This window comes from Pocillopora verrucosa, chromosome 14 (genome assembly GCF_036669915.1).
Source record: "Pocillopora verrucosa isolate sample1 chromosome 14, ASM3666991v2, whole genome shotgun sequence".
Taxonomy (NCBI): domain Eukaryota; kingdom Metazoa; phylum Cnidaria; class Anthozoa; order Scleractinia; family Pocilloporidae; genus Pocillopora; species Pocillopora verrucosa.
Window position 1 is genome coordinate 22171793 of NC_089325.1, and position 14767 is coordinate 22186559.

Genomic DNA, 14767 nt, shown 5'->3' on the forward strand with positions numbered 1-14767 from the left:
CTGGAAAAGTCTTGTTGAACTACAAATAGTAGTTCCAAACGTATTTCCAGTATTATAAGAGGGGCGCTGTTTTGTACCAATATCATAAAGGCCTTTCACCTGAGGTAATTTTACGTCGATCAATTGTGAGAAAACGTTTACTTTTTCAAAGAATACAGAGGGGAAGACAAAACTCCTAATAAATTGACGAGGATAAATTCGAAATGAAAGCCAACAGAGGAATACAATCAGTACCTATTTGAATCTTAATTTGTTCAGTCAAAATGTTATAAATCCTGCACCAGTTTGTCTTATAGGTTCACCAATATCATGCAATATCATAGCTCGAACTCATATTTTTTTAAACCTTATTCGAATGACAACTGCCCTTTCCAGTTCACCTAAAACCTTTAGGATTTAAAGCTTTCATTCGATGCAAATCAAGGGCGAACGTGAATAAGACCAATTTACAAAGAAAGGACTTATGATATTTGCACACAGGACAGAAAAACATCGGAACTAGTTAATTCTATCCTCTGACCGAGAATATTTCGTTGCAATTTTCTAACGGCACAAATCTCTGACAATACCAAAGTCGTTCATATTTTCTTGCTAGAAGAAAATCAGTTTGCACATACTGTTAGTTCTGCGAGCGTCGAGTCAAGACGTTTCTCAAAACGAAGTTCGACAAAAGGAAAGTCTTGTCGCGCTACACACGAGGAGCATTAAGTGGGTAAATTTCGCGCAACGATGGCGACGTTTGAGCAATTTTTAGCCTACAAGATATGTAGTTAAGCGGAGGCGTATTAATGGTTGCCCCTTCCTTCTGCCTTGGCAAATATACGAAAAACTCTTCAAAAGCGAAATGTCTAGCTACAGAAATTTGGATTAGGTCACAAAAATGAGGAAGGTACTCACTTCAGGTAATTCGAATGACTGGGTCAAATGGTGAGGTTCTGAACACGAACAAAAGCGCAGTTTGCAATCGAGGAGAGGCAAGTATTACTGTTCTGAGCCCACGCTCACTTTTTCACAGTCGCCCTGAGGGTCCCTCCCTTCGTAAATCTTACAACTAGAAGACTAATCCTGTGTAAATGCGGCATCCTCCAATGATAAATGGATTGGACCGTCGCGCAAAACCGAGGCGCAGTGGAGGATCGGTGTATCTTCCCATCTTTTGAGGGTGGCACGACACTATATAAATGACAGTCGCCATTTTAAATTCAGCAGAATGCAATCAAAGTGCTTTGTGTTCTAAGAAAACGGCCACGAATTCGAAGGTATGAAGTTAATGATTCCTATCAAACTTTTGAAAAGCAGGCTTTTATTATTTATATATTATATATTTTATTATTATTTTGGACTAATTTGTCCACCACATTTTCTCTTACCTTGCTTCCTATTACTACATAGTTAGATAATATTCTACTCTTTATATATTCTATGCGCCATATTTCGCATTGTTGTTTAGTTCCCACCATTAGCTCGCATGGCGCGACGCATTGTGCACGCTGTCGTTTAGTCTGCTTCATTGTTCCGCCTCGTTTGCACGCTGTTGTTTAGTTAGCCTCGTTGTCACACGGTTGGCACATAATTAGCGCGGCACCTTTGTTCCCTTTTTTTTGCCTGCTCGTTCGTTTTATTCATGCTTCTTGTCTTCGGTCAATAAACGTCTTCTCTTGCTCGGAGTTTCTGAGTGTAACGGAACAGATTCTGTCACGATTTAATTGCTCTTCAACAAAATCCTCCAAGGACTGCAAATAATAATTTTCTTAAATGCATAACAATTGAGTAAGTGGACAGTAAACTTTGAATGCGTCAACCATCGTTAACCCTGACCAAAAGAAAATTTTTCGTTACAAGAGGGTCTCAATTGAGTTAATCAGATTGATTCGACCATCACATTCGACTACGTACGCTTTCTTAACGGAAACAAAAAGAACAACACACTCGACAACACACTTAACACATTTGATTCCATCACAGACAGATTGAAATGAACCCAAGAAGGAACCGAAAGGATGGTTCGGCATGGAGGAAAACAAACGTAGAATGAAAACTACGGTACTGTAAATGTTTTATTTAAGTCTCCTTATCTTCTCATCCGATGCTTTGTCGCACTCAGTAAATTCAGATAATTTTAGTGTCTTAATGAGCCGACTGCAGATAAATTAGGCGGAACAATTCGCCCATTGTCTAGCTTGTTTGTGCCATCAGAAAAAGGCTTGATATATTCCATAACACAAACAAGGAGTTAGGCAAGGTGAAATTCGTTCGGCGACAGCACGACAATACAAGTGCGAAGCGTTGTAAGAAAGGAACAGCGTCAAGAAATAAAACAATTATTCGCATACGCAGGCGCATTTACCGTTCCAGTTTCTCAATGCTCTTCATTCCCAGGCTCCGACTGATGGTAAAAAGTGTGCACAATTTTCATAGAATGAAGTAAGGGTCTTAGTGTTGAGCATCAAAAATGATACCTTTACTCGCCTCGGAGGTTCCAGTTACTCCACTACGAAGAACGGCTACAAATCGAAGGCATCTGCTCTGCGACGCATAGATTTGAAATAAGTAATCAAGCAGAGAAGTGTTTTCGTTACGAATTTCGATGCCTGTAGGTCGAATGGAATCACGTTTCTCGATTGAGTTGATCTCTTCAGAATCTAAGGTTGACCCATTCTAGGACGGACGAAATGTTCGCCTCACATCTTAATTTATCAGCGCCAAAATTTCTCACAATTTGTAAATTGAGGAAAATACAAAGACAGGACCTCTCACATTTTCAGACATCTACACAATTCTCTGCAATGTCGCACTCTTTGTTCTGATGAATGTTTTAACACCCTAGATCACGCTTCCACAACTTTCTAGCTTAAAATCAAAGAAGCTATCCACATTCAATGGGAGAAACCTACTCTTAATCACCAACTTTACCATGTTAATTTAAAACTTTCCTTATAAATGAATACATCGTTTTGTTACTATTGTTTGTTTTGTCCAATCAACATTTTGTTACACTCTTTAAATTCAACTTTTGTACTTTGTCTTATTCAGAACTGAAGATGACAGAAGAACTGTAGAAACATTTTTTTTAAGTTTAAAAGTGTCGTTCGTTTTGGTAAAGTTTCCGCACAGCCCCATACTACATTATGCATTCAGTTCTTGGATAAAGAAAACAATGACAAAAGTAATATATTGCCATTGGGAAAACAGATTTGTTTTACAATAGTATGGGGCTGTGCGGAAATTTTACCTTAGTTTTCTTAAATTCGCTACCTATCTGCTTCTATCTTGTTGTTTAGTTTGATGAATGACAGAATTGTTTTTGAATTTGAATTGTGTTATGCCTCGATCTTCAAAGCCTCCCGACACATGTAAATGAGGTGGACCAAAGTGGCAGGGTATTCTGCAGTTGATCCAGCATTTCTTTTCGAGGCTTTGTTTCTTTATTTCAGTAACTGACAAGTTCATTGAATTTTTTTTAAATTGGAAATGGAAAACTCGGCTAAGCTGCAGAATACCTTGCCATTCATTTACATGTCATTGAATAAGAATAACGTTTACTGTGTTAGACCCCGATCTTCAAAGCCTCTCGACACATGTAAATGAGCTCGAGGTGGACCAAAGTGGCAAGGAATTCTGCAGTTGCTCCGAAAACTCTTAAAGTCAGTTGCAAATTGAACTGGCTAATATCAAAAAGAAAATAGAAACTTAGAACTACTGTCGATTTTAATTTCACTTCAAATACTTTTCTTTTTGTTATGTAGAAACAAAAGGAAGAAAAAGCCCTGAGCTCTGCAGTGGACAAAGCATTTATCCTTCGACATAATCCCTTAGTGTCTTCTTAGTCTCCTGTCTCGGCGAAGCGTATGCATTATGCAAGAAGAATTTACACCGAAATCTGCTGATAGAGAAATATTCGGTTGGCAAATTTGCTAGTGGAGAGGAAAACTAACGATTAACACACAGCATCAAGATTTGGCCAGGCCGGAAAGCAAGAGTCGATGTTACTTTCTTTAATGAATGAAAATAAGGGGAAACACAGGAAGGAGGAGGTAAACGCTTCACGAACTTCAAACGATGACGAACTAGAAAGATTTCGGCAAAATATTTTGAAAATTCACCAGATATGTACAATAACTTACAAGTGTAAAAACTCCACATCGAAACACGCACACAGATGCACCACAAGAAGTGCACGGGGCGATTTGGGAAAGACAATAGCTGGCGGTTAATATTTATTTTCGGTTGTCCTTTTTTTTTCGGCTTGACATCTCAAACTATTACTGATATAAAACGTTTACAACAATAATAGCCAAAAGATGAATAGTGGTACTCACGGCTGACCTCTACGAAATAAGTCTTGCAACTCACCTCAAATGGCAATAATTCTGTTTCAAAACACACCCCTTCGATTGGAAAATTAATTGCGATACTAGAATCAAGCTTAAGAATATTTATAGCTTCAAGCGTGAAAAGAAAGAAACTGCAGAATTAATTAAGACACACCCTTAGTCCGTTCCAGTCTCTCGCGTCAAGTTCAAATATTGGAAAAAAGATCGCCAAGCCTTCCTTGGTGGCAACCTATTGCTAGACTGCACTTCTCAATATTATTAAATTCTTCACCCGAAAATTACTACTTTTAAACTGATAGATGGAATCTCGAAGACAAAGGCGATAGTCACTACAGCGCCATTGGTTGAAAATTTTCTTGATATCTTCTGTTTGAGTATATTATTCTTTTCTGTAAATTTGGAATTTCTTCCAAGATATCTCTTTTAGTACAACTCTAATCGAATTGCATAATTAGATTATTAATCTTCTGAAATCAATGTTTCGAAAATGAATGGTAGAGTTGTATAAATTTTTTCTCTAGCATCTGATCCTCGATCATATTCTATTTATTTGGAAATCATAGTTGCTGAAACTCTTCGTGATAAAAAAAATTATCACCTAAAAACTGTTACATAACCAAATTAAGAACAGAAAAGAGTGTGTGTAAGGAGAGAGCAAAGGGGCGTGGCTCCTCCCATGAATTAGCAAGTACTCTTAGGAGCGAATATAATAGTTATGAATTCAGTGTGAAAGATTATTAGCAATAGATATTCGCCAGTAAATGGTACTGTAATTCTCAGTCTTTAGAAATATATGACCTGAAGTGGGTTACAAGCGTAGAGAAATAACCTAGAATGGATCTAAAAATATCAAGGAGGTTTATTTTTATAAATTCTCTGTCACGCAATAAATGGTAAACGTTTTGTCATAGAAAAAATTCTATGATCAGGACTTGAGTTTAAAAACTTGTATAAAAATAGAACTATTCATCAAGGCAGGCAAAATAAAAAAAAATTAAAAAAATGTTGTGTAATTGTTATCCGTGTAAATATTGCAATAAATATATTCACTTTCAAAGAAAAATTCGACATTATTCTCTGAAAGGAAGGTAAACATAGCATGGATCCCACACTGAGACCAGGATAAGTGTAATTACGCATAGTTGAAAATTATAAACAGCTACATAACAAACCTCGAGAACTGTTGTAACTAGAGGCCAAAACCAGATGTCAACAGCAACAAAAACGAAACAAAAAAAAGATGCGATAATGTCTTTGACGTCAATGCCAAATGCAATATACACCGCACAACAAACTTATGGGCTTAAAAGCGCCGTATTTCTTCTGCAAAATTGTTTATTGTTCAATTTTGTCTATTAACCTCAGACACCAATGCTATTGGGAATTCTCTCGGGTAAGAGGAAGATGTACGGCAATTCCAATGATTCATTGCGGGCTTTGATCGAATCGGAGATCTTTTGAAGAGCGACTTGGAAACGAGTCATGGCGGCATCTTCCTCGTCACCAGTCAAGAGGCTGTGTGTAATGTCACCGATATAACGCTATGAGAGGAATAGAACGGAGGTTGTGTTAAAGAACTGTGAGCAAATTCACCACACCTATGGATGGTGTAAAATCTGACATTGGAGAGTTGCGTTGTAAAATATGATATCTTTAACTGAATAACATGATTATATTTAGGGGCTCTTTTTTGTCAGGCTGTCCCTATTGAGGAAGAAGTTCAATTTAAATTGAAAAGGAGATGTACTAGTAAGTTGCCGGGAATATTTCTCAAGAGAAAGGAACGGGGAAGCCTAAAACTAAGTTCCTTAAAATTGGGGCAATCTGGTGAAGGTCGGGGTGAATTCCTTTTACGTTAGGGGAAGAATCCGCAAAGAGGGTTGAGCGCGAAATCACTGGTTACTCGTGGATTCAAAGCCTAGCTTGACAGAAGCTTACCTCATCCTCTGCAAATTGTGTAAAGACGTAACCCAACGCTACTTGTTGAGCAGCCTGGGACTTGCTCGGCAGTGTGTCCATAATGGACTTGAGAGTTGTCTCGTTTTTCTTCGTAGGAGGCGGTTGGCGCATCACCGAGGGAGCATTGGGAACAAAACCTGCCACATCTAACAGACCAAAGTTTACTGCAGCATGCTGACATGAGCACGTGAACACCAAGCATGTTAGCACATGAATGAGTTGATTACGTGTTTCAAGGCCGTTTGGACATCCGTGGTCGTCGCCGACCTCCCCCGCTAAAAAGCCGTTGTCATGAGCATCTTTAATCCAAGCTTGGAGCTCGTTATCGTTGGTGACGTCATCATCTGACTTGTAATAAAGGATGATGACCTCTTTTATGAAAGATGTAATGGCTGACCAAAGACAGAGGGCATCATCCCTAAGAAACAGAAAATTGGTAATTTTATCCAGGCAACTAGGGTTTTGGAAATAAGAAAAACAGTGATAGTGATGATTACACTTTTCAGCTCGTCACACATACTAATTTTCCTTTATAACGAAATTGGGGAAACAAAAGGTCTGTGAAAGGTAGTATATATTCACGGCATTGACCAAAAATTAAGAAGCAGCTTGTAATGATCTAATTCAAAGATGATTCTGAGGTACATTTCTTAGCAATCACCTGAAATAAAACTTGGGTAATTTCTCCGGATCATCAACACCTCTGTCTTTTAAGGCGTCGGGAAGTGAAAGCATACCAAACTTGAAAGTCTTGAAACCTTTCTTAAGGATCTCTTGGGCTCTTTTGTTCTCAGCTACAAAGCCAGTTCTAAGGAAGTTATTGATTGCCATCACACTGCGAAGGTGTGGAAAAAGGAGCTGAAAGACAGGGTGAATCGAGGGCAGCTGTCGCCATACCGCCACAGCAAATGGTTCCATTACAAGGTGGGTTTCGAGTAGATGGGTATTTACCTGCAGAAAGTTGAAGAAAGGTGTCCTTCTCTATCAATAAGAGTTAATAGATTACAACTCAGAAAGGAGCGCAAAATCAGCGTGTCAACATGTTCAGTTGTTTTTATGATCTAAGTCTGAAGGAAATTTATTTTATCGCAAAGAGGTCTTAATAATTTACGTATACTAAAGAAGCAATTCCAGAACTGCTTAACTGAAGGGGAACAAACCTAGTCAAGGATAGAGATGAAAATAAAATGTACCGCAAATATCAACCTTGAAACACGAGGCATTTTCTTGTTACAAGCCACCCTTTCATGGGCTGTTTTTGATCTCTTTGTAAGATGTGGTTCTAATCTATGAGAAATATGCCTAATGGACAACAAGTTCCATTTCTAATGATCGCCTGTTGAGCAGTCTCTCTTTCATCAGCCTATGGTCCGGCTACAAGTTGACGACTCATGACGTTTAAATTAAAGGGGTCCACTAATAAAATAGCATGATCTAGAGAAATACCTGCTGTACTAGAGAGTCAGCACTACGCAGCCACATCTTTGCCAGCAGCCAATCATACTGAGAATCACTTGGAGTCCATATTGGATTGGTGTCGCTTGGTTGCTGGAAAAACTGAATGGCAATGGGAACCAGGTCGCCTGAAGCGTTGACATAAAACAGACCCAGAGGTTGTGTAGAGTAAGTGCCCTCTCTATCTGGAATTCCTTCAAGCATCTTGTAATCAACAATGTACACGTGACCTGCCTATTGAAAAACAGTTGAATTGACATTATGATGTGCAAGAAATAGTTGTAAAAAGAACTTTGCAAAATTTATTTCATAATAATTAATATTTCTGCACTAGACCCCTGTTTCTCATTTGCAAGACAGGAATCCTTCGGCATTGCCAATATCAAATCTAGTATACGAGCCATCTCGTCTTTCAGAGAGTCGGATATTTTCTTTATCTTCCACTTCAACATCGTTTTGTCTAGGACGTTTTATTTTTTATAATAGTATCCTATGAAGCAGGTTGTTTTGACGCGCACTTTGCACGATGCGTTTTATAGTAAAACATACCTGCATTTCCTCTTGCAGAGTCGTTCCTCGATTCATACAGCTTTTCACCATTTCTTCAGTGACAGGGAAATTTTTTGGCAACTTCTCACAGCGCTGGATGATGTTCGGATTTACGCCGTTCAAGAACATTGACCCGAATACCTCGTCGGTCATCCATCGGTCATCTTCGACTATCTTCAGCCGACCACGATTAAGGCTCTGAAGGATCTTTTCAAAATCATCGAAATTGTCCCAGCTGTCGAAAAGTGTCATCAAATAACCGAGACCGAGTTTTAAAATCGCTTTTTTAATGTCTTCCTTTATGGTGCTCCTAGCTTCATCAGAGAACTGCGAATCCCTTGGAATATCTGCATGTGTCGCTGCTTGAAGATAACCAGGAAGTTCCTGGTACACCTCCTGATTTCCCCATTTGTAATACTCCTGGCGATTTTTTACTTCAAAAATTCGTTGGTTTTTAACGGCATCTGGCTGCTCTTGGAATGGAAGAGTAGCTGTAAATAGAGTATGGAAAACATGCTGAAATTTATCTATTTGCCATACTATAATCTAAGTATTCGATTGACGCTATTCGTATTTATAAAAAAAAAATAAGATAAAGGGGAAGATACTTCCACAAAAAGTGTGTTACTACTTTTTTTCTACAAGTAAGATATTGATTTTGCACCATATTGAAATAAACTTGATTTGGGCCTAAGACTTTTTGTCCGACCAAAAATATTATCCATTTGCTGAGTTGGCTAAACTTCTACAGGTCCCGTATGGGTCATCCATGTCGCACAGGAATAGGGTTAAAGGTGTGACAACGGAATGTGCTTTGGTCATTTTGCTTAGGAATTTTCATTTAGGTGAAAAACGTTGTCATGTTAGAGAACCCGTATAGAGGGAAAGGAAGTGTTACTCGATTCGACCGTCTTCGAGGGAAAGCGAAGTATAGATCTATATCTGCCTGCTTGGAAAAACAGATGGGGTAACAAATAGAGACAACCTGGAGAAGCACTCGAGTCGTGATAAGGGATAGTAAAAAGTTGATGTTTTCGCCGCCTACCCTGGATGAAGAGCAGAAGTAAAGATGGTGAGTGAGGGTGACATAGAACTGAATACGATAAATTGTGGAGAGCTCTGAAGAGCTACAAATCGAATTCACTCATAGTTGTAACGAAAGCCATGCAAAACCTTTAGTAAGATTTCTCCCGCAGATGGAAAGATATTATAAATATAGGAACATACCTCTCCCTTCAAATACCACCAAATCAGATAGCACCCAGCGATAACATGGAAACTCAAATGGCTCATCCTGAGAGGAACTTATCACCGCGATCTTGTTCACGAACCAATCAGGATTCTTGTACCACCAACCACCTTGGTCATTATGAAGATGCACCATAAGAATTTCGCCAACATCCATTGCTTCAACGGAATATTCATCAACGTCTCCTCTCTCAAAGTCATTTCCCCATTTATCCAGTTTAATCATATCTGTCTTTCCTTTGGTGCCTGAATAACGATAAAATATCAGTATAATGATATCTTGACTCCATATATGGCTTACCGATCAGACCAAAAATCATTTAATGTGATTCTTCAGTATTGCGCATCCTGTACTACGCATAAAAATTACGTAATCAGGCGAATAAGCGCGCATTCCGAAAACACGGCATTGTTTTCAATAAATGGACCAGGTAGAGAGGTACGATGGTCTTTAGCTAGTGAACGAGCACAGTGATCTATATTTTTTATTGCATAATCTTGGTGTGCAAATTATCCCCTTCAAATTGGACAAATTAAAAAAAATACATCGAAGGGAAAAAAATAGCTAAATGCATACACAAATCCCGCTACTCGATGATGCAAATTATGACCTTGAAAGCAACGATTCGAGGAAGGTTTTGAGTCGATGTCGTATAAAATTGCGTGATTTTTTCACAAATTTAAGGAAAGTTAAAAAAAATTGATGGATAACTTCTTTTTCTGAGGAATCACCTTAAGAGTTTAGGTACGTCACCTGTTAATGTAATAGAAATGGAAGCGTCCGTTCCTGCTCCAGACTGGCCTCCAGTTTCCACGCGGATAAGATAGGATGTCAGGTGCTCTGGGACAAGCTTGTTTGATCTGTTTTTACGTAGCTTCTGAGACCAAACGTACACGTCATTACGAATTTGGACAACGACATTGGGATCGTCAACAGATACGGCTGGTAAAACACCAATTGAGGCAGGAAGATTTTTATGAATAAATTTCAGGCGTTCCGTTGCCGTCGGGGACAATAGTGACGTCATTTTGATGTCAGCCACATCAAGCCATGGATGTGTTTTCTCGTCCCATTCCCTCCCAACTTGAAGGATCGTTGGAGGATCATTTTCCTTCGGTTCATGGAGTTGCAGCTGTAGTTTATAGTCGAGTGGTCCCTTGGAAACTCTCTCTTTGTACTCACGCTTGAGGTAGTCCATTGGTAAAGTCTCATCGGGTGACCTTTCATTTATCCTGTAAGGAAATAAAATATCCAGTGGAAATTTTTGTACTAGCTTTTGTTTATTCCGGAGTTGGAAAATTTGCATCCCGTATTTGCAGGAAATATACTGTATGAAATCTTTTTGCTCGAAGTAAAATTCAACTTTACGAAGGTTCGATTTCTCTAACTCGTGGTATTTACATTTACCACTATATCGGTTAGACTTGACGTTCCCAACTCACCATGGCTGCCACTGGACTTCCTCAGACAACAAGCCTGTTTCTGGTCGCCCATCAGTGGGCAGCAGCCGGAATCTGACGTAACGCTTCACTTCATCGAATGCTTTGAAGTCGAAAATCACTTCTGAGTAATATCGCTGGTCGTAAAAGGATTCAGGCTTTTGGCGTAGACCTCCAATGTTGGCTTTGAGACTGTAAACGTAAGAAAGGAAAACTTAAGAATTCCATCGTCGACTTTGTTGATGAATAAAAAAAATTCCAAAGTGGAGTCTTCAAGTCACAATTCTACAATTGGGGTACATACTTTTCTTCAAGTTCTTAAAAAACAGGAATCCGTACACGTAAAAAACACCTTGCAAAAACCCTTCGGAAAAGGGGTGAATTGAAAATTTCAGAATTCTTCCACTTACTGATCAGGCCCGAGAAGCAAATAAGTTTTCAAATCCTTTGTGATATTGGCTCTTACTGCATCAAATATGGCCTGAGAACTCCATAATGGTGTTGTCGGTCCAGTCCCCATAATGAGATCGCACGGACTATCCATTTCATCACTTCCGGCAAACCTTAACGCCCCGCCGCAAAAGTCAGTCAGTACGTCATCCACGGACTTGATAGTAGAGTGACGGAGGCAGACTGGGTACGTAGTTCCAGGAGTAAAAAACTCACACGCTGGAAATTGTGGATTAGAGACAATTGTCGCAATCCCCTCAGATCCAACTCCAACTGGGTGAGTTGCTCGTTGTCCCTTAACTAAAACGATCGCGCCAAAGACTAACTTGAGTTTGGTAGTATCATATGCAATTCTGCTTTGAGCGAAAAGTCCAGGTGGAGGAAGAGGCTAGGTGAAACGAAGGAAAACCCGTAAGACTAAGTTTTCGGTTGTGCGAGGTACCAGTGTTGTAGGACTGTTTTCAATAAGGGAAATAAATATAACAGGAGCATAGCAGAATATATGGGTTGGTGTAGAAGTTTTTTTGGCATTAGACATTTTTCAGTGAATACGAAATTAAGGGTTTATGGGATGGACTGATATCTCTTCCAAAAAGAATAACACAATTTCACCTTTTCGAATTCCTCAACTTTCTCTCTGAATAATTCTTCCCCCATAAGTCCTTTGTAGACTTCATAACCAAGGTTACGCCCTGAAATGAAGGAAGCAAATTCAGACAAATTAATTAACGCTACTAATAAAAGTGGACGATTTTCCGGTAAATTAGAATCTAGAATTGAAGATATGTAATAGAGAAAAACAAACAAGGCAAACTTACAAGGTGTGTTGGCTTTGATAACGACCCTGAAAAAAGAAGATAGAATCGATAAACTTGAGGTGGTTAAAAGTGGGTGTAGGATAGGTGATAAAAGCCGAAGTGGTTAGGAAGGTAGATGTGTAGGAGTGTGGGGTTAAGTTAACGACACCGCACAAAATTACGAAGAAAAGGTCATTTGATAACTTTAAAAAGAATACATTAATTCGTGGATAACATCAAGATGGTAAAGAAGGAGGGGAGAGATCCCTTCAGAAGCAAGGAAGTCACCTTGGCAACTGAACCACAGCCACGTCCAGTCACCTGTCAACACAGCACCGTCAAACCGGTCTGGTAACCAATACTTTCCCATAAGTGGCGAGGGGAGGGGGGGAGGGAGCACATGGTAAGGCTCCTAAAAACATCCCCTGGGCTCCTCAAATCCTCTTGAGTAAACTGCTGGATTGACTTAAATTTAACCATGCCTATATTTTAGCCTAAATTGATTTGAATATTAGATGTTTAAAATCACTACTAATGTATGCAACTAAAGTACGTACATACCCATCGTCCTGTTTGTCATTTTTGCCAGACTTTTCTGACTTGTCCGGCTGTATCGTCTCGTTAGAGATGACGACAGCCTCTTGTGAGCTGACGCAACTTCCCATTGTGCTATACGCGAGGTTACAGTTTCTATTCCACAAAGGCTATAATGAATTATGGACGGAATCTAAAACAGGACAAGAAAATAGTTATAACTGTCTTGTTTATAAAATCCTTAGTGGGTTGGGGAAAGCGCAAATGCTTTCAATTAAACGTATTCACAGTAAAGAAGCAAAGAAAATGAATTAGTTAGGGTGGTTATCTTGCTTGTTAAAAAACTCTCAGCATCCACCCGGAAAAATTTGGTTCAAAAATGCGAGTACACGATTCACTTAAAACACCTGGGATTTCTTACCACCAGGTCTTTTTAGAGACGTTATTTGAAACACACATTTGCGATTATCTCCCGAATTTAGATGCGAGTAATGTCAAAATTAATTTATATGATTAGCTGAATTGTTCACGCACTGTACGTGGTCCTTAAGTTTTGATCCATTGGAGGAAACACGCATAGCTGACGTCACAATTTTTGTTTTTAGTCACATAAAACAAATAAATTTCATCAAGCCGTCTGCCACTTTTTTTGTTCCTACCACATTTTGACGTCATCGGTTATCTACTACTATACAAACGACAATATTTCATCCCTTTTTTGTTTTAATATAATTTAGGTCACGTAACTGTGGAACTAAAACCAACCCTAGTATCAGTCAATTCGAGTTTGTGTTCATTCCTTTTTAGCTTAATTCAAGCGTTGACAACTCTCGAGGGAAAATTCACTACGTTATCCGTTGGATGACATGTTCATTAGGAAAATTCCTTTGACAAGATGTGGGTCGGTTTTCTAAAAGGCTAATTTATCATTGTTTTTATTTTCTTATCACAGGTTGCTGCTTCCCACGTCCCACAACAAAGCAGTTTGCTATGGTGACGGAAAAGTCACCAAGTACAATGTGCTCTTTCAACCATAACAGCATGACAACATTACTGAACAACAAGTTTAACAAACAAAAGCCTCTGAAACCCTAATCTTAACAAATCCTCTAAGATAAAAGCAGACATGGTGGATTAGATAGGTCGATTTCGTACGTTTGCGTGACTGTACGGGTGACTAGATAAAATGTCTTTGAACGCCTTTGTAAACAAATGAACGAAGTCGACTTATGTAAATTGCCTCAAGTGTTATCTAGCTCTGTCAATGAGGGTTCATCATGTTCATTTACCTAACCTACTGGCAGCTAATGTCACGTTCATTTGAAACCTTCCGTTTGCATTTCAATGCCCACTTTTGCAATGTTTGCTTTACGTTGTGAATGTTTCACGGTCATCGAATACAGTGAGAAAACAAAATAACCCCACTGAACTAGTTTATTCACGTATGACCTAATCTAACGGCAAAAGGCCTTTATCCTTTGGTTTGTTTGAAGTTTGACTTAATAAAATCAATGATCAAGGCTAAGGACTCCATATTAGACGCAATTCTTGAGAGTTCACTGTTTCACCGATTCTTCAACAGGCGTTAACAGCTGGTCTGGAGGCAAAGCGTTTAGTAGTAGTTTGATTTTAATGATATTAGTCTCCCAAATTGATTTTGAAAAGTATTAACGTATGCACAGGTCTCTATCGAATCCTAATATGCCAATTTTATCCAGGATGCATCGATAACGTAACAATGCAGTTTTCGTTTTGCAGGTAATTAAGAAAATAGCATAGAATATTTGTATCATGAGCTCATGTCAAATATGCAAATCTAAAACCTGACACTGTTTGGCTCAAATTACTTCCAATGTCTTAGGTTAAAGAAACAGGCAAACTTACATCACTGGTACTTACTTTGATTAACCTTAACGACAGCTCCAGATGATAAAGGCGGCAGACTACCACTATACTGACTCGTTTTTATTGACCAACCAACTAAATAAATATATATTACGT

General features: G+C 38.9%; 2 protein-coding genes across 2 annotated transcripts in view; both read right to left on the reverse strand.

Moving 5' to 3' along the window:
* LOC131797512 (allene oxide synthase-lipoxygenase protein-like) overlaps positions 1 to 946 on the reverse strand; it is a 10891-nt gene extending 9945 nt beyond the window's left edge. Inside the window, exon 1 of the mRNA XM_066161925.1 lies at positions 898 to 946. The gene's annotated coding sequence lies outside the window, so the exon portion shown is untranslated. The remainder of the gene's footprint in view (positions 1 to 897) is intronic.
* Positions 947 to 5175: 4229 nt separating this feature from the next.
* Positions 5176 to 14763, reverse strand: LOC131797516 (allene oxide synthase-lipoxygenase protein). The gene is made up of 13 exons (XM_059115135.2): positions 14666 to 14763; positions 12794 to 12959; positions 12254 to 12279; positions 12048 to 12127; positions 11396 to 11823; positions 10989 to 11177; positions 10300 to 10778; positions 9525 to 9791; positions 8298 to 8788; positions 7740 to 7982; positions 6955 to 7244; positions 6273 to 6711; positions 5176 to 5875 (listed from the first exon to the last, which is right to left on the reverse strand). Exons 2-13 carry the CDS (start codon positions 12895 to 12897, stop codon positions 5696 to 5698), a joined length of 3216 nt encoding a protein of 1071 aa, XP_058971118.2. The 5' UTR covers positions 12898 to 12959; positions 14666 to 14763; the 3' UTR covers positions 5176 to 5695.
* Between the last annotated feature and the right edge of the window lie 4 nt (positions 14764 to 14767).